Source organism: Lepidochelys olivacea, assembly GCF_965140295.1.
Source record: "Lepidochelys olivacea isolate rLepOli2 genome assembly, chromosome: 20".
Lineage (NCBI taxonomy): Eukaryota > Metazoa > Chordata > Testudines > Cheloniidae > Lepidochelys > Lepidochelys olivacea.
Genome location: NC_140430.1, coordinates 3,235,908 through 3,255,355, shown reverse-complemented (window position 1 = coordinate 3,255,355; position 19,448 = coordinate 3,235,908). Strand labels below are relative to the sequence as shown.

At 53.9% G+C, this 19,448-nt stretch overlaps 1 protein-coding gene across 2 annotated transcripts in view; it reads right to left on the bottom strand.

Annotated features, from left to right (window-relative positions):
- The window catches only part of LRP1 (LDL receptor related protein 1), a 180,609-nt gene that overhangs the window by 83,822 nt on the left and 77,339 nt on the right, over window positions 1-19,448 (bottom strand). For both annotated transcript variants that reach the window (XM_084610262.1, XM_084610263.1), the window contains exon 7: window positions 2,351-2,513. In XM_084610262.1, the coding sequence (XP_084466388.1) occupies window positions 2,351-2,513 (163 nt within the window). The remainder of the gene's footprint in view (window positions 1-2,350; window positions 2,514-19,448) is intronic.

Here is a 19,448-nt window from a genome sequence, read left to right as displayed (position 1 = left end):
AGACAGGGTGGGTGAGGTCGTATCTTTTATTGGACCAAATCCCGCTCCTGAGAGAGACCAGCTTTCGAGTGACACGGAGCCCTGCTCGAAAGCTTGTCTCTCCCACCAGCAGACACTGGTCCAACCAAAAGTATCCCGTCCCTTGCCTCTCTTGGTCAAGCTAAAACCATTTTACAAACACGCCGAGTGAGTCAGACAGGCCGCCGGGACGGAGGAAGACACAAGCCTACGAGGACGACTTTCACAGAGCTCTCGGCGTGAGCGAGAAAAACGGAGCACTGAGGCCGGGCGTTAGCTAAACCCCAGTATTTTCCCGAGCACACTCGGAGGGTAACGGGATTTTAGCAGCTCTGGGTTGCCTTGCTCTTCCTGAGGCACAAGGAGCTTGCACTGAACAGCTCTTCTTTAAACGTCACGGAGGGATACTCGGTCCAGCCTCAGCATGGGGGGGCTGGACTAGATGACCTCGCCAGGTCCCAGCCAGCCAGACATTTCTGTGGTTTTCTAACATGGTAACAAGTCACAGCTTCCCAGGAGAGAGTCTGCATGTACACGCAGACGTGACCGTTAGTCTCTGCAGTCTTGGCCAACCAGGACAGCAACTCCACACAGGGGTGTCCCTCTGCACCCGCAGGAGGGCAAGTCACCAGCTGTAGGCCAGGCCTCGCTAGTCTGCATTAGCTGAGCCCACCTGCCGCGTCTCCTCCTCAAAACAAGGCCTGACTCAAAAAGCCTGGAGATGGAAAGGTGCTGGGGAAAACAAGCCTCCTTTGTAGCCGAAGTTTTGTTTGGTCGAGATGAGACTGCAGGGGAACGCACGTGGCTGGAGTTCACACACGTGTGCACAGAGTGCATGGTGGGATTACGCACACACACTCACTCTCCCACATGCCACCTGCCCAGATTTCACACACTACTCCATTTCTTCCCAAAACAACGCCTTCCACTCCTGCTCTCCTTTTCTTCTGCAGCTCTCAAGCACGCGGCTAGCCCCGCTGATGACTCAGCGTCACCAGACCAGCTCCCTGGCGCACAAGACTTCCCAAAAGGCAGCTGCTCGGAGGGCCGTTACCTGAATTGAACACAGGATGTAAAGCTACGTGGAGTGAGAGACGTTCACCCTCCATTGGGGACATGACTCATCTTAGTTCCTGAAAACCGTTACGGAGATGGTGCAAACTCGCTGACAGTGGCATCTCTGTACTGCGTGGGTCAGTGGCTTGCATATACTACAGGGGTAAGAATTGAGATGCCAGCAGCAAATGTCCCGGCATGATGGGGAGGCAATCTCACTGATGAGGAACTTTAGCCCTTGCTGGGGGGTTAAAATGAGTTGAGTTTGCCAGGGGTAAAATTAAGATCAGACCCAAGCTGGACTGTCCCAGGAGAAAACGGGGAGGGGTCACAAGTCTCTGTCTCTGATGGTCGTTTAAAGCCAGGGTTCTCAACTTTTCTCTTTCTGAGGCTCCCGCAACATGCTATAGAAACTCCATGGCTCAGCTGTGCCACAATTGGTTTTCTGCATATAAAAGCCAGGGCCGGCATTAAGGGGTAGCAAGCAGGGCAGTTGCCCAGGGCCCCACCCCACAGGGGGCCCCCCCAAAGCTAAGTTGCTCAGGCTTTGGCTTCAGCCCCAGGTGGCGTGCTCAGGGCCCTGGGCTGCAGTCCTGCACAGTGGGGCTTTGGCTTTCTGCCCTGGGCCCCAGCGAGTCTAACACCAGCCATGCTTGGTGGACCCCCTGGAACCTGCTTGCGGCCCCACAGGGGGCCCCAGGCCCCTGATTGAGAACCACTGGTTTAAAAGACCCTGGGTACAGAACACAGCAATTAAAACACCAGGTGGGTTTTGCTGATATTCCCTGGCCTCGGGGGTAACGGTGCTGGACTGAGATCAGGTTTGGCTTCCCAGCTTTGCTGAAGACTCCCCGGGTGACCTGGGCCAGTCTCTGCCTCCCTGCCTGTGAAATGGGAAGAACGAGCCCTCACCTGCTTAGCCTGGAGGAGTTGAACTTCTCGCAACGATTGGCTTTGTTCGTCCGTTGGGCTCTGCACCTGCCAAGCCCACGGGTGCTCGGCGCTCACACTCTGAGCGACTCCGGCCAGGCAGCCCTTTGCTAGAGCGACCATCGCTCGCTCTGAGCCACCCCCGGCACAGCCGGGCCCAGATCTCAGCTGGGGCCGATGGGAAACACACCGGGAAGGACCAGACAGACATGGGGGAGGTTACACGTCTGGGTGAGCCATGCCCCTGGTTGGACTGACCATGGGGCAGCACCACGGTTTCCTATTGGTTTGTTACGGTCACACGTCAGGTCCCTCGGCTCAGCTGGCCTCTCCTCCCCCCTCTTACCCCATGGTCGGGTCCAGCGCGATGCCCTTGGGGTTGTACAGCTCCAGGTCGAGCAGCGTGACGCAGGTGTCCCCGTTCCTGTTGCAGACGAAGATCCGGTCGTCAATGTCGTCCACAAAGTAGAAGTTGCCGGTGAGCCAGTCGATGGCCATCTGCTCCACGTCTAGGGCGGGACAAAGGCGGGTTAGGCGGCCGGCAAGCGTTATGGAGCCGGGCGCGCCGGGAAATCACAACCGCTGGGAGCAGAGCTGTCCTGCGAAGCCAGCTGTGATTTTGCAGCCCCCCAGGGAGCGGGGCTCGGGCCCCAGCAGCAAGCGCTGAGCCCTCGGAAATCTGGGTCTGGGAAATCACACCCCAAGGGTCCGCATCAAAACCAACCCCCCGGCTGGCACTGCCTGGCCCCTTCCTTGGCTGGCTCAGCAGAGGCCAACAGGTGCACGGAGACCAGCCTCCTGCTTTCACCCCACAGAGGGGGCCCAGCCCAGACTGGGGGAAGACTCGGAGAAACGGAGGGAAGGGAAGGGGCAGGGAACAGAACAGGGAGAGAAGAGGAACAACGAAGAGAAGGAAGGTACAGCAGCAGAGAAGCCCGGAGAGGAGGGTCACCCCGTTCATATGGCTTACGCCCCACTGGGAATTTCTAAGCCACCTAAGGGAGTCAGGCCCCAACTCCCACAGCTCCTAATCCCCCTAGGCCCCTTTGGAAACACCACCCAGCCCCCAGCTCTGTGGGAGCCCAGCAGCTCCCAATTCCACGCTGCCCCTCCTGGGTTCGGGTCTGACCGCGGCTGGGGCACGTCCCAGGGTGAGTGGAAGAGGGGTTTCCAGCAGGAGCACACCCCAGCGATGGGCGATATCCAACACACACGCACGCCGCTGCACCTCCTGCCGGCGACAGAGGAGGGGAGTGCAGCGGAAAACAGAACTCCTCGTCCCACAGCTGTCAAGCGCTGGGGGCGTTTGAAAATCTGGCCCTGTACAAACCCCCGCTCGCTAGCCCACGCCTCTCCCCGGCTCTGGCTCATTTTGAGGGAGTTTCTAAATCCACAGGGTTCACACACGAGTGATGCTGTGCCAGGGCATGATTTGCCCCTTCCACGGGTAGAGTGATTACTGTAGCAGCCAGAGGCCCAGGACGGGCTAGGCGCTGTATCCACACGTAGCAAGCAAGGGTCCCTGCCCTGGAGAGCCTGCATGCGAAATACACAAAGGCTGGGAGGGGAAACTGAGGCACAGAGAAGGGCAGCAGCTTGTCCAAGGTCACCCAGCAGAGCTAGGCCTCCTCATTCCCAGACCAGAGCTGTCGCCCCCTAAACCACGCGGCCATCCCGGACCTCCAGGCCAACCCATGCAGTGCACATACAATCAGCTCCTTGGACACACAATGCAGTGCCCCCCTTTAGTCCCCCTTGCCGATCTCTCCCCTCCCCAGGAGGTTTGCTGCAGCGGCGACTCTTCCATGTCCTCGTTGCTACAGGCGCCCGTTCCTGCGGGCGATTCTCGCTGGGAGAGGCTGCCAGCACTTTGGAGGACAGGATTAGATTCAAAATGACCTCAACACACTGGCGAAGTGACGAGCGGCTCACACAGCTGTGAAGGAGCCGGGCGGCGAGCGGCTCACAAATCGAACACGCGTCAGCCGTGCGAAGCAGTTGTGAAAAAGGCTCGTGTCATCCTGGAGTGTGTGAACAGGAGCGTTGTGCGACAGATCCAGGGGGAAAACCGTCCCGCTCGACTCGGCCCTGGGGAGGCCTCGGCTGGAGTCTGGGTCCGGTTCTGGGCCCGCACATTACAAAAGAGGTGGATAAATTAGAGAGAGTCCAGAGAAAAGCGACAAAAATGATCAAAGAGTTCGAACCCTGGAGCTCTCAGGAAAGGTTAAAAACCCTGGGCAGATTTTGTCTTGAGAAAGGAAAGGGGGAGGCCTGAGAACAGGCTTCAGATCTGTTCAGGGCTGTTTGAACGGGGCTGGAGATTAACTGTAACAGGTTGGACAAACTCCTGCCGGGACTGGCTGAGGCTGACTGGGCCCTGCCTCAGTGCGGGGGGCTGGACGGGACGACCTCTCGAGGTCCCTGCGTTTCTCTGACTCTATGGTTCAAAGGCCCACGGGCGGCGGTGACCCAGGCCCATGCAAAAGGAGAGCTTTCCAACGGGTTCCACGGTCACAGGCAGGCCGTCAGGAGGATAGGGCCGCACCGAGGGGAGATGGGAGAAACGGCTCTAAAAGCCGCAGCAGGGGAGCAATCTTCCAGCGAGGGCCGCGTTCGCCGCAGCACAAAGCCGGGGCTCTGGGGGGGAAGCGCTGTGCGGCTGGCAGCTTGCCCGGGCTCCCGCAGGCAAGGCAAAGCAGGAGGCAGCAGGGAACCGTGCGGCATTAATCCGCCCGAGGAGCCGATGCAGGTGAGAGTCGGAACCTGGCACGCCGGGTTTAAGGAGCTGATTAAAAAAAAAAAGAAAGCCCCTTAAATCGGATAAACTCACAGCACCCACATTCCTCCCCTGTAAACAGGTCAGCGTTCCATGGAGCTGGCTTAGGGGGCCAGGGCCGCCTGGCGCAGAGAAATGTCTTCGTTCAACAACCCTAGTTCTTTTTTCTTTTTTGGGGGGAGGGGGAGCGGTTGTGGGGGGAGGGATAGCTCAGTGGTTTGAGCACTGGCCTGCTAAACCCAGGGTTGTGACTTCAATCCTCAAGGTGGGGATCTGGGGCAAAAATTGGGGATTGGTCCTGCTTTGAGCAGGGGGTTGGACTAGATGACCTCCTGAGGTCCCTTCCAGCCCTGAGATTCTATGATCTAGCATGTAGGATACCGGGCTGGGAGTCAGGATGCCTGGGTTCTATCCCAGCTCTGAACTGACCTACTCTCTGAGCCTGATTCCCAGTCCCTTGCTGATCTAACCACTAGACCCCATTCCCCTCCCAAAGCTGGGAACTGATCCCAAGAGTCCAGGCTCCCCACCTTCCAACCACTAGATGCCCCTCCCCTCTTAGCACGTGAAAGAAAACCCAGGTGTCCTGACAAAGCTGTCAGAGGAAGGGGCTGAGTGTGACAGCTTTTGATCCTATCTCTGGGAGGGGGAGAGTGAAAAGAACCCAGAAGTCCTGGATCCTGGCCCCTTCATCTGGACCTTCCTCTGTCTCGTCTACTGAAATGGTGAGCTCTTCGGGGCACGGACTATCGACCACTCGTTGTTTCTTAGACCCTTTGTAGCTGAATTTTTTCTTTCTTAACATGAAACATCTCCAAGGTGAGTAACGGCTTTGTTCAACTCCCAGCAGCGTGTAGGGAAGGCTGAAAATCTCATTAAAAAACAAACAAAAAAACCAGACAGATGCAAAAGTTACATTTACAGATACTAAAAGCAGAGATGGCCCAGTGCGGGCCAAATTAATCGTCACCCTCCCCCCCCCCCACCCGCTTTGGATAGCACCCACGGGTCTGCAATCCAAACAGAAACCAGCCAGGGGTGAGGGTCAATTTACACAACGCACCGCTAGGAAGGAGGGGGAAAGGCTCTAGAAATGTTTTTGGTGGACGGTAGCAAGGTTTTTACTTCAGTCACAAAGACAGTGCCAAGATTGACACAAATCACAGCAAAGCATCAACTCCCGGCTTCTAACCACTTCCTCTCCGGCCCCAGCCTCGGCTGCGGAGCAGTTGGTTCTTGAGCGAATCTCAGATAAGGCCAAACAAGCCGACTGTGCCCAGCACCAAGGGAGGAAAAAGCCAACACAGCCTGCAAAGCACCAGGAAACCCATAGGTACCAAGAGGGGAGAGCAGGGCAGAAAAGGGAAGGGAGGGGAAAGGGGGCCAAAGGACAAAACTCCATCAGTAAAACAGCATCCACCTATTGTCTCGTGCAACCAGGGCGGTTCCCACAGCATTCACATGGTTAAAGGACAGCCAGCATGCCCATCTTAACCCAGCCTTCTTGGGCCAAACCGCGAGAGGGCCAAACCAGGAGTGGACCTTCACTGCGACTGCTGTGGGGGGGGGGGGCATGGAGCTGAAGAGGACATTGGGGATAGAATCCGCCTTGGCTGAAACGCTGGGGGCAAGTGGGAAGTTGCTCAGATACCACAGTGACGGTCGCGGTAGATAGGTAGATATAGCTAGAGAGGGTGGATGGGGATAGACAGATAGATAGATAGATTCTTTCTGCTAATGTAAGTCCTGCTGACGAGGCTCACCACTTATAATCTGACAGGAACTTCCATCCATCCCTCTCTCTCCATCTAGCTTCCTCCACATCCCCCACATCTGTGTCTAACATTCTGCCCCATATGTACCAGCCCATCTATCTACAGGTCGCTGCCACCATGGGTTGGTCCCTTTGTGCTCCCCTGCCCCTCTGTCTGTCTCCACCTGCTGCCTCTTGTCTTCTCCTTCGATTGTGAGCTCTTCGGTGCAGGGACCCTGGAGTTTATACAGCATCTAGCACTGTGGACTGCTGGCCCATAATGATAATACCACCTGCACATCAATGCTTTGACTTGTCTCTCCGTCTGGGCTAGCGATCTGCCCTTCCCCCTTACAGACCCTCAGAAACTAGCTACATTTTTTCAAGAGCTCCCCTGCCTGCGAGCACTCGGGATGCCAGGGACCCTGCATTTGGAAGTTCCCTCGCCCACCCATCCGGCTCCGACGACGTAAGAAACGTCTTCCCCTCCCCACCCAGATGCATAGCAGGCAGGGCAGGCTCTGGCTGCAGCGGACCTCTTGCGGCGCTCCTAGGACGCCTAGCCTTTGAATAGGCGCCGGCCTTGCTGACCGTGAAACCCGACGCACTGCCGGGCAGGGGGTTAGGATGTAGGCAGCAGGGCCAGGGAAGCAGCTGCGGCATCATGTGTCACTGGGCCCAACCGCTGCCTCGAGGGTGGAGGCTGAGAGATACAAAATCTGCCCTAACCTTCCGGTGGCTGGACCCTAACACACACACACAGGTGGACAAGGGGGGAAACGGGGGCGGAAGGGGAACGAGACGGGTTTGTTTTGGAAACCAGGGGTGTCAATTCTCTGCCGCGGCATGGGTGACTTTGGGCAAGCGAGAACAAGCCGTCCTTGCCTCCCACCGCTTGGTCCCTCTTCCAAGGTCTCTTGGGGAGGGCTCTCTCCCCCGGTGTCCATGCAGCGCCCAGCCCAACGGGCCCCCCCCCCCTTGAACTCAGCTGTGATCCCATCCCTACGCCGGGCACTGCATCGCCCCTCAGAATAAAGAGCTCCTCTACGGCTGCGACATTGCCAGGCAATGCCCGACAGGTGCCTCAGGTCAGGCTGCGGCCGTGGCTGAGCTCGCCCGCCATCGCCCTTTCAAGTCCCTGGCTTCCGGCACCGCAGCTGAAGGTGATGAAATGCTGAACGGCCAAAGCAAAGCACGTGCCCCCACTGCCATGCCGGGAGGTGACTCAGGCCTACCCCGCTCTGCCTGCCTCGGGGCAGGCCCTGGGAGGGCGACTAGCTGCTCTGCTAATAGCCAGTGGCGCCTGGTGCTCCTGGTTTAGGGGTGGGAGGCGAAGGGGGGGGAAGAGTTGCACCATGCCTTTAATATCTCCGCTCTGCTGAGTCATCCAGTTTGACCCTGGCGCGCTCCCCTCCCTCGTCAGCTGTAACCCCGCCGGCCCTTGGGGGGGGGGCTGCATTCCTCCAACATCTGTCCAGCTTCCTGACCCAGACTGTCCATACTCCTCCCTCCCCCCACCAGCCCTGATTCATTAACATCTGACCGAAGGAAGGGGGGGGGAAAAGAGACCCACCCACACGGCTTGGGGTCGGCGGGGGGAGGAGGGGGGAGAAGGGCCTACCACAGGGATTTAGAATGGGAGCTTTCTGGCCCCCGGCACCGTTCCCTGAGTCAGAGTCACAGGACCGGTGCTGACCGAGAGAGAGCGCGAGAGTGAAAGCAAGAGAAAGGAGGAAAAAACCACACATGCACATTACAAAGAACGAAGCATGAAGATTTATTGCCCCCATCTTCTGGAACCTGCCTGCAACCACGACTCCTGGAGGACATCAGAAGGAAAGGACATCAGGGATTCTTCCTGGCATAAAACCCCCCACGCCCTGCTGGCTGGCGCAAAGAGACGCGTCCATCAGTCAGGTTACGTCTACAATCAGAGACTCGTCTCTGATCAGTTGGTCTGACCTCCTGCGTGGCAGGGGCCTGGCCAAGCTGGGATGGCACCGGCCTTGGCATGAAGAGAACTGGATTCTGCTCCCAACTCTGCCACTTCCCCTCTGTTCCTCTCCCAGCCCTCGTCTAGTTAAACCGTCAGCTCTTCTGGGCACGAATTCTCTCTCGCTCTGGGCACGTACAGCTCCGAGCACCATAGGGCCAGACAGGGGCATCTTTAGCTTCAATGGGAATAATAAAAGAGCAAAGAGGACTCATTCCCTGCAAACTGCATTGAGTCTGGTCTCAAATGCAACCCGGGCCACGAGCTGCAGCGGCCAACCCCGAGCGGCCGGGGTTGCCCCTCCACTCTTGCCATTAGCGGCTGGGAGAAGCTGCGTTGACGCAGGCCGTCCAGCCTCTCCTGGGCTGTATTTTTGCAGCTGGAAAGCATTTGGCTTCCTCAAAGGCTTTTGTTTTTCAAACCGCTCCTTTTCCTCCCTTCCCCCACACTTGCAGGAATCCGGATTTTTTACCATTCTTCTTCTTCCATTCCGCTCTCTCGTGGAGCCTCAGCTACACTGAGATTGCCTTTCAGGCTTTTGGTGGAAGCTAATTTACCCACGTCTATTTTAAAGCTCTAACGTTAGCTTAGAAAGAGCTTTCCCCTCCTCCTCCGCAGCCCCCACTCACCGCATGGCTTTGGGGACAAACACGGGACATGTAAATTGCTTTTAAAAACCCTTCGCCCAGCCCCTCTCGCTGACCCTCCATGGAGAATTTGGAAACACTCCTCATAACGATCCGTGGGCCGGAGCCTCGAGGCCAGGCCTGCTGCTGGAAGGCTTGGCTGGCAGAGCTCGCCTGACACACTAACCAACAAATCTCTCCGAGAGGTGGACGGAGCTTATACAGGCAAAACTGGGATCTGGGTGGGGTACATGACTCCAGCCCTCCCAAGCCAAGTACGTTGCACACGCAAAGGTGCAATTCTGCACTTTGGGCCCCTGGCCAACACGGTTGTGTTGGCAGAAGTCTAGCGTAGAGTTGGCCTAGACCCGCCCTGTGTGGAGTGGACATGAGAACTCCGCTGCCATACAGGGGGAAGATCAGAGCTGTGGCCTGGGCACTCTGGGCATTCTCAGGTATCCTCAGCTCACCATGACTCCTGGGAGTTAGAGCAGCCCTGGGGCCGCTCTAACTTAGGTGGGCAGGCAGGGTCTGAAGGGCCCAAGAATACAGGGACAACAGAGTTAGCTTAAAACATTCACCTCTGTCCCTCTTTTTCTCTATACCTCAAGGCCCCCCGATCCTGCCGTGACAGCCCAGAGTAACATGTCTCTGGCTACCCATGGATGCAGGGGTCTCTACACCAGGGGATGCAATTGCACAATTGGGAGCCAGCGGGAGACACAGCATAGCCTAAAGGAAAAAGCACTTAACTGGAGGTTAGGAGAGTTGGGTTCTATTTCCACCTCTGCTCCTGGCCTGATGAGTGACCCAGGGCAAGTCACTTCCCCTTTCTGAGCTTCAGTTTTGCCATGTGTAAACAAGGATAATGATACTTTGTACCACGCTTTGAGATCCGCTGATAAAAAGCACCATCTCAGAGCTAGGGGTCATTCGTTATTTTTAATAGGCCTCAGGCCCGTTTATTTCCACTTGGGGGCGGGGGGGGAGCATCAGTGTTCTCAAAGATGCGGAAATAGGGTTAGTTAGTAACTTGCTACCCTAAGTAAACAAGAGTAATCAAAGCATAGGACCTACCAATAAACACAATCTTTGTTTGATATATTGAGCAGACAAAGTCCAGATTCTTTTTGTGTTTTTTTAATTCCACCTGGGAAATCGATACTCATTTTCAGATAAAGCCGTGTACTGCCTACCGACCCTCCACCTAGACCTTTAAACCTGCCAGTTGTTTCTCTTCCATTAGGCACCAGGACCCCACTGTCTAGTGTTTCTAAATGCAGGCTGGGTTAACTGTATTTCAGCTGAAATGTAACAGAACTCGCCAATCATCTTGAGACGTTGTCCTGAATGTATCGGGCCTCATTCATCTCTGATCTCCCCTGGCATACCACCATCCACTTTCTCCTGATCCCTGCAAACCTGAGTACAAGCCTCCCTTCTCATCTGCAAAGCAAAGAAGAGGCTGGAGAGCCACACCCCTGCCCCGCTCAGAGGAACAGGTACTTCTTAGTCATCCTTTGTCTGATGGATGAGAGTAGCACAAATGGCACAGTCGAATATCTGGATTAAGGCAACGTACAAAAGGATCCCCATTGAAAGCCCGGGGACAAGGGTCTGGGATTCAAGAAGAGGGTTTAACCAAATTTATTAAGGTCACAGTAGTGCCTAGAAGCCGCAACTTAGATCAGTTCCCCACTGTGCTAGATTCTGTTGGTACCCAGAGTGACAGGCAAGTCCTGCTGCAAAGAGCTTGCAATTTACCTCTCTTTTCCACAGGGGGGACTAAGGACAGAGGCAAAGTCCCACACAGCATATGTAGCAGAGGTAAGAACTGAACCCACATTTTCCAAACCCCATCCTTCCTCTTGGGTTCTCCTGAAAAGTGGAGGATAATTACCAGCCAGAAAATTTCCCCATCTCTGGTCACTAGGAAAAAAGATTTGGGCTCAATTTCTCCACCTTCCTCTGACATTTTGGTTTTTACAAAAACAAATTTCGACATGTAAGTCTAAGAGCCAAAGAATTACGTGGCAGAGGGGCTGGTTGGTTTTTTTGTTTTTTTTTTAAAAGAATTCCTGGAAGAGGACCTGACGAAATTCAAAGGCAATTCCTAGAAGGCAATGTAGCTGATTTCTAATCTAACAAAACTTGTTATCTTGAAAAAGCTGCTTACAAGGCGCATCACTCGTGTCCGCTACAAGCATTTTCCGTAACTCAGATATACCTTGGGGATGTTGCAATTTTTTTCCCTTTTTGGGGGGGGCGGCAGGGGAAAAAAAAATCACAAAAAAAGTCCATGTATTGTGCAAGAGACAAATTGCTCAATACAGGCAGCTGGCAGCTTCATTCAGCAACTTGTGTGCCGGGGCCTGGGCAGATGTTTTCCTGGTTTGGAGCCTGTTAAAATAGCGCTGGCCAAGCAAAGGTTTAAAAAGTCTCTTCCTTAAAAGAGTTGAAATCTGGTGGGTTTACTGCACAGCTGTCCAGTGGGAGGGTTGAAAGGAAGCCTTGGGTAACTTCAGCATTAAGGTCCCGATTCAGCAAAGCACTGGGGACTTGATCCTTTGCCACTGACGTCAACGGATGCAGGATCATGCTTATTAATAACACTTCGTCCTCATCTAGCGCTTTGCATCCCCAGATCTCAAAGCACTTTACTTTAACCCCATTTTTCAGGGCTTGCTCAAAGGTCCCAGCAGGCCAGTACCAGAACCGGGACTAGAACCCCGGTTCCCTGAGTCCCAGTCCACTAGGCCACATTCTCTCCCCTTAAATACATCCCCTATTAGGGCAAACCCTGCCATGTCGTACGCCGGATATTTTTCAGCTAAACGGATTTCCAAGTAGGGAGAAAGAAAAATTAATCTCTGTACATGAAACAGCATCTTTCCCTTCCAACAGATCCCAAAGCATTTTGCAGCCAACCTCTCCCAGAATCGCTTCACGTCTCCCTCTGAAACGCAGCCCCCTCTGGGGTACGAGCTGGCAGCTGTTTAACAGTGCACAGCAGTGCAACCGCTTTGGATAAGGATGCGAAGACTCAGAGAGATGGGATCGTTGTAACCTCTCCCTTCTGTCCTGGGTGACCATGGGCCAGTCATTTAATGTCTCTCTGCTTCAGTTTTCCCCACTAACCCTTCCTTTCTCCCATCCTTCGTGTGTCTTGTCTAATTATCATTGGAAAAATCTTTGGAGCAGGGACTGTCTTTTTGTTCTGCGTTTGTACAGCACCTAGCGCACTAGGGAACTCAAGTAATATGAACTTGGGGAAAAGACAGTCATCTAGCTCTCAGCTTCAGTAGGTCAGTGGTTTACGAGAACATGAGAGTCAGATGCTCCACAGCCGCAGATTAATCATGGCCTGAAATAGAAAGGAAGTGAGTCTGCACTAATCTTCCAAAAGGAAAACAAATTATTTCAACACAGCTTTGAAACAGCTGTAATAAAATCTGTGGAATTCACAGCCCTGAGAGATCAGACACGCATCATGGTACCCTTTGGGAAGGGAAGTCAGTTAAGAGAGGTGAATGCATAGACTTGGAGGTCCCTCAAAAATATTAATTCAGCAGGAAAAGAAGCTTCATGGCATAAACTGATCACTTGCTAGTGGTCAGGAAGGATTTTGAGCTGGACGGGCGCCAGGTCTTTGCAGCTGTTCAGAACAACACTTTTTCCATCCAAGGGCTGGTGTGCACACAAGGTGAAACTAAACCAGGAACCGTTAGATCATCTCATCTGACCTCCTGTATAATACAGGCCAGAGGATTCCTCCCCCCCCCGGGCCCTTCTGGAGTGTAGATAAGGAGCCATTCCTACGTCCTGCAGATTAATGCCTACGGAGGCCTGGCAGCTGGGATGGAGCTGAGGTGCAGAGACCAGATCCGCTGCTGAGAGTGAGCAGATGCTATTGTTGTTGGTTTTTTAAATCAGAATTGTGTCATTATATTTTAGCCATCTTCTACAGCAGACAATCAACCCCAAGTCCTTATCTACACTCCAGGTTTCTCTCTAATAGAAAATGTCGCACTGATTTCATTACACTGGCTCACGTCCCCAATGCTGAAACAGTTTTCACTGCACCGACACTGGTTTGGCTTCATTCGGTAAATTACCAGATTGAGCTAAACTGGTTCACATGCAGGTTGGACTGGAGTCACCTGGCTAAACACAGGAGGGCCTGGGGGGAGGAATCCTCTAGCCTGTATTATACAGGAGGTCAGATGAGATGATCTAACGGTTCCTGGTTTAGTTTCACCTTGTGTGCACACCAGCCCTTACAGATAAGAGTGCCTTTACCGTTCTGAACTGATTTCAAGGGGATTTCTCACACATGAAGGCTGAGCTTTTGTCTTTGCTTCCAAAAAAAAAAAAGGGGGGGGCGGGGGTGAGAAGTTTGATGGAAATGGGAGTTTTCACCTATACGAATCTCTCAGGTTTTGGCAGACATTTGTTTTTTCAACAAAAAGTCACAAATGTTCTGGGGAGGAAAAGACTCCTGACCCGCTCCAGCACACTGTGGCAGGGTGAAGCCCTAGCACCTGGGTGAAATCCTGGCTCCACTGAAATCAATGGGAGTTTGGATGTCAAGAGGGTCCAAAATTTCACTCGGAATTGTTACCATCGATCGATGAAGGCAGCTGCCTGGAAGGGACCAGCCACGAGGAGGAGAAAAGTACCAAACTCTAACCAAGAGCACCAACACCAAGCAGCTGGAGTCGACAACCCTGCATGGGTTTATTTTTTTAAAATCCGCCCATGTTATTCAAGTCTTCCGCAGCCACCAAAAACCACCCAAGCCCGATCAGAAACGAACAGGGCTGGGGGAAGGGATGGAATGGTACATCCAGTGCTGCTCTGTAACTGAGCCACACGCTGCAGGGTCGAACGCAGTCATTTAAAAAAAAAAAAAAGTCAATTGGAAAGTGGTTTCTAGGGAATAAAAACTTGGAAAACAGACTTGAGTGCAAATGTTTTGGTTCAAAAACACCCCCAAAAGGGGAACGAAAGCGTCTCAGGAATGCAGTCCCCAGGCGCTCTCAAATATCACTGGTTTCCTTTTTTTTTTATTATTATTATTATTAAAGGAATGATCCCTTGGATACATGTACATAATACCATAATCTGAAGGAATTTCTCTCCCCCCTCCTCCTTACACCCTCCCCACTGAGAACAAGACACGCTCTGTAGCAGCAAAATACTTGATGGATAAACATTGCCCCCAGGGGACAATTTTCCTTAATTAAATAGTATGTTAACGGGACATGCAGGAGACAAACTTCAGGCGTCCTGCCCATCAGGGACCTCAGCAAGCCCAGCCCCCCATGCGGAGGCAGGACTACATCTGCCTTTCTCTAGCTGCCACAAGTGATGGGGTATACCTAAAGCTAGCATCGGCGATCCCCATCCCATCCCACTTTTCTGTAGCGGCCCCTTAAGAGACGGAAGAGTCACGGCCTGTCTGGCCTGGGAAGGCTGCTTCCCAAGAGGCCATGCTGGGGGCAGGATTTGGGGGGGGAAGGTGGTGGCATGCAAACCACAGGGACAAATTGAGCGTTGGGACCCAGATTTCCAAATGAGCTCGGCTGCCACTTCTCAGCGGCAATTCGGTAGCGGCTCGGGACCCAACTGTGCTGGGAGCTGAACAAACTTACAGATCTCTGCCCCCAACGAGCTTACAGTCGCAGGCCTCCAAACGAAGTGCCGAGTCCCCCGAAGTCCTCAGCACCCAGCAGTTCTCAATGGACGGCTGCTGAGGGCTGATCGCTTTGGAACCATCTGGCTACTCCAACAGCTATTTGAAAACCTGGCCCCAATTTTGGGTGCTGAGCCACAGGCCTGCCATTTACAGCTGCTGAACACAGGGCTCTGATGGACCTGGCGTGGAAGCCTTTCTAAAAATCTTTATCGCTGCCGAGAAAAGTCACAGGGAAAAGATTCCGGGTGCTCTTTACATTAGCAGACGAAGTCACAGTAAGATCCGCTGACTGGAAATTGAAGCCAGAAAAATTCCACCCTGGCGCTAAAGGTACAAATGGTTAAGAGTCAAGGTAACGGAGCACTGGGGTGGCTGGACCAAGGGGAGCTGGGTTCTCCATTGCATGGAGGCTTTACACCTCCAGTGGAGATTTTCCTCCAAAAGATTTCCTTGAGACTCATCCGGCTCTATGCAGGGAACACTGGGTGGAAATCTGGCTCCGTGGTCCCATTTGGCCCTAACTTATGAGCCACGCGCACAGTTTAATGATTCTTGTGGAGTTAACAATCAGGGCTCTTTCCCCAGCCTGCTCGGGGACTGCTCCCCCCACCTTGCTGCGAGAAAACTGGACAGGGGCATTGCCCGCCCCGGGAGACAGGAGCACATCCAAGCCTTGTTTATCTGCCAGCGGGATGGTGCAATGACGAAATTAAGAATGGGGCCCTACACAGAGAGACGTCCCAGACGCACCCTCCACGATCGATCAATTCTTCGCAGACAGCCTGAGGAAAACCGCTTCTGAGTGATCTTGATGTGCTCATTTACAGCACAGATCCCACGTGTATAGCCCCAGACGCTGCGGGCTAGTGCAGATACTCAACGACCGGGCCATGGACCGGCGCCAGTCCCTCAGATCACCCCGTCACAGTGTAGGAAGGCAGCAAGCCTGTCCCTGGTATCAGAAAAGTTGAGAGTCACTGGTCTCGTGGGCTGGGACTCCAGGGACCCGGCTTCTGGGCCCAGGCACAGAAAGCTGGACGACTGTACGGTGCCATCCCCGCCAACCTGGGTTCTCGTGTCTGCTGTAGATTTTTGGGCCCTCAGAAGAGCCCCACTGAGCACCGTAATCCATGCCCGCCGCCTCCAGACCCCGGGCCACCTCCTCCTATTGTAGCCGATGCCTCCTGGCCCAAGACGGGCTGCAGCAGGAAAGCCAGGGCGAGGAGGCGCCAAGGGGACCATGTTTTACCCCCCAGCGAGGCTATTGCACAGAATCAGGCACCTGGCTGCAGAGAGAGAGAGAGCAGGGGGGTCGGGATTGCCAGGGTGGCTTGTACCGACTGTCTTCTTACGAGGGGAAAACCAGGATGAGGGTCGTGGGGAGAGAGCGCCCGGGAGACCACAGCGGGGCTATGCCCGGTTCTGGTTTGCAGGTGGAAGTCGGGTTAAATTCTGTCTTTAATGTGTCTTCGCCGGCTCAGTGAGAAAGACAAAGGACAGCTGGACAGAGAGATGGGGATGGACAGACAGACAGAGGGAGGGGGATAGGGATAAAAGATGGCTAAACAAACGTATTACTCCCATTTTAAATACAACATGCAGAGCACGCGGCCCCAGCCAGGAGAGGAATCTATTTACCAAGATAATTAGCTTCGCTTGTTTATTTCAGTCACCTGGCAATGCAGCTTGCCCCACACGGCACCACCCCTCGGACCTGCGTGGGAAATCGCCACCAGCCATTCTGGAAGGCACCTGTGCTAGGTGGAGAAAGACCGGCCCAGCCCTCCCCCTTCCCCTGGCTGCCAATCGGACGTCTTTCACCAGGGTGAATAATCACCGCGAAAAGGAATTACGCGCCCATGCCCAGGCTGCAAGTCGCTGTGGAGGCCGGGATGGGAACGCAGAGGCCGGAGCCTTCAGCGGCTCTCATGTGTGGGTTTCTGACAGCTGTCTAACAAGCCCGCTGCCCCCTCGTGAAGCCAACGCTCTGATGTAACCGGAGGCTTTGCTGCCTTTTTTTTTTTTTTTTTTTGCAAGATACAATCTTAATACAGCCCATTTAACCAGGACTTGACAGCTGGCGCCCTGCCAGGCTGCAGAGCCCGGAGTAGCTGGTCTGTCGGCAGTTGAACCCTAGGTCCTAGGAATGGAAAAAAGGCAACAAAAATCTCCTTTCCCTGCCACTTTAAGCCTTGAAGGACCAGGTGGCAGCCGCTCCCCCAGCTCAGTGCTCAGGAAGCTGCAGCATGGGGAATTCAGACATTAGCTCGCAGAGGAAATTCAGATAAGCCCTGCAAAGGGCTTTGCCTTAATAGAAAAATCTCTCCTGCATGGAAAGATGTCCTGCCCCAGGTACGGCATCCGCTCGCTCCCTAACCACAGCCCGCCCATGCTCCAGGAGATAGCTGTTCCATGTTCCCTCGCCGACGGCTGGCTACGTGACTGTGGGCGAGCTCAGGAGTGATCTCACGCCAAGCAACGACCGGGAGCCAGTCAAGGGTCCACGGGGCCCTTTTAACACCCCTGCATCAGCCCGGGAAGGTTTGTCACACACAGGGTTCGCAGCGCTTCGGGAGTAGCAAGGAAAGCCCTGGGCTCTGTTCCCAGCCCTGCACCCCAGGCAAGTCCTTCCACCACTCCTAAGAAGGTTCCCCACGAGAGGAAAGGAGAGAGATGCCCATCCCCAACCCCAGCTTAGCTGCCCCCTCCAGAGCACACTGCCCCTAGGAAACCTCTCAGCACCAGCGCACTCCTTCGCGAGCCCAAGATGCAGCACACGCAGCCCCGACGGCTACGTCTCTTACTGGACCGATGCCAAGTCGTTGGAGCCAGACAAGAGCCTCCAGCTGCTCCAGCCTCTGACTGTGGCCTCGTCTGACAGTGCGGAAAAAAACACGCTTCACCTCCAGCACTCCTAATGAGCTGGTCACCGGGGGGGGCCGCTTCTGGGACGGGCACCGGGAAGCTGATCCCAGCCATTTCACAGCACCGAATCCCAGACGGGAGAGACGCACTTGGACGCATGCAACCCACCTCCCTCAGCGCTGTCCCCTCGATGCAATCTCCTAATTACATCCCAAAAACAACTGCGTCAAAAGAATCGGACAGTTGCAAAGCCACGTGAAACCTTAATGATACGGTGTATTAGGGCAGCCCCTAAGCGTTCCAGTCACGGCCCAGGACCCACCCTGTGCTAGGCAGTAGCAGAGACAGAATCCAGTTCTCCAGAATAGCATGCAGCTGCCTAAACGACGAGACAATCCTCTCCCTCTCTGCAGGCTGAGTCTGCTGTCCCAACCCGTGTGCCGGGGCTGAGAGGTATTTTCCCTGCTCCTAAAAACCCCATCCTGGATCAGACCAAAGGTCCATCTCACCCAGAATCTGGTCTTCCGACAGCAGCCAATGCCAGGTGCCCCAGAGGGAATGAACAGAACAGGGAATCATTAAGTGATCTATCCCGTTGCTCATTCCCAAGCTGCTGGCAAACAGAGGCTAGGGACACTATCCCTGTCCATCCTGGCAAATAGCCTAGAAAAAAAAATCAATGGATGGACCTATCCTCCATAAACTTCTCTAGTTCTTTTTTGAACCCTGTTATAGTCTTGGCCTTCACACCATCCTCTGGCAAGGAGTTCCACAGGTTGACTGTGCACTGTGTGAAGAAATACTTCCTTGTGTTTGTTTCAAACCTGCTGCCTGTTAATTTCATTTGGTGACCCCCTAGTTCTTGTGTTATGAGAAGGAGTAAATAACACTTCCTTGTTTACTTTCTCCACACCAGTCTTGATTTTATACATCTCTATCATATCCCCACCTTAGTCGTCTCTTTTCCAAGCTGAAAAGTCTGAGTCTTATTAATCCTGAGTTTCTGGTACGCGAACAGCTCTTAAATAGTTAAAGAAAGAGAAGAGTCATCAAATAAAGTTACCAATCACTCTGTTCTCTTGCCAAGTATGTTCACGTCAGTGTCTCTTTCTTGGCGGGGGGCATACAAGGCAGCCAGAAAGAAAGAGAGCTTTCCATGCCAAAGGGGGAGAGAGATGCACTTGGATTTCTACAGAGCCCCACGTCCCCCTGAAATCAATTTGTCTCGAACCCTAGAGCATTTCTGTTGATTGGCACCAGAACAGATTGCTGTTTGTCATGGGGTGAACTGGAGTCTCCTAGACTGGCTTGTTCAGGTAGATGATGCCCCAGGAAAGTCTGTTAATAGTGGCCAGATGCCAGCAGTTTCTGGAGGATGTTTCACCCCCTTCCTGGGGTTTGGGGGTTTTTGTTTGTTTGTTTTCATTGCAAAACGAAATTTTAAAAAAAGGAGACCTCTCTTGGAGCGGTCCCACCGAAAGGCCAACGTTCCAGCGGACGCAGCTTGGGACCCAGCCCACGGCCCCACCAACGCGCAGTCTCGATGAAAACAGAGCACAAGCTGCGCCCCCCACCCCCATTTCTGTTACCGTGGTGGCAGTTTTGCGGACTCTTCCCAAGTGCTTTTCCGGGTCGGGGGAAATTCTTTTGAAGCTCCTTTTAAATCAATCTTCTGAAAAGCAAAAAAATAAAGCCCAGAGCCATGCAGTGACCGTATCTAGATCAGTTCCTTC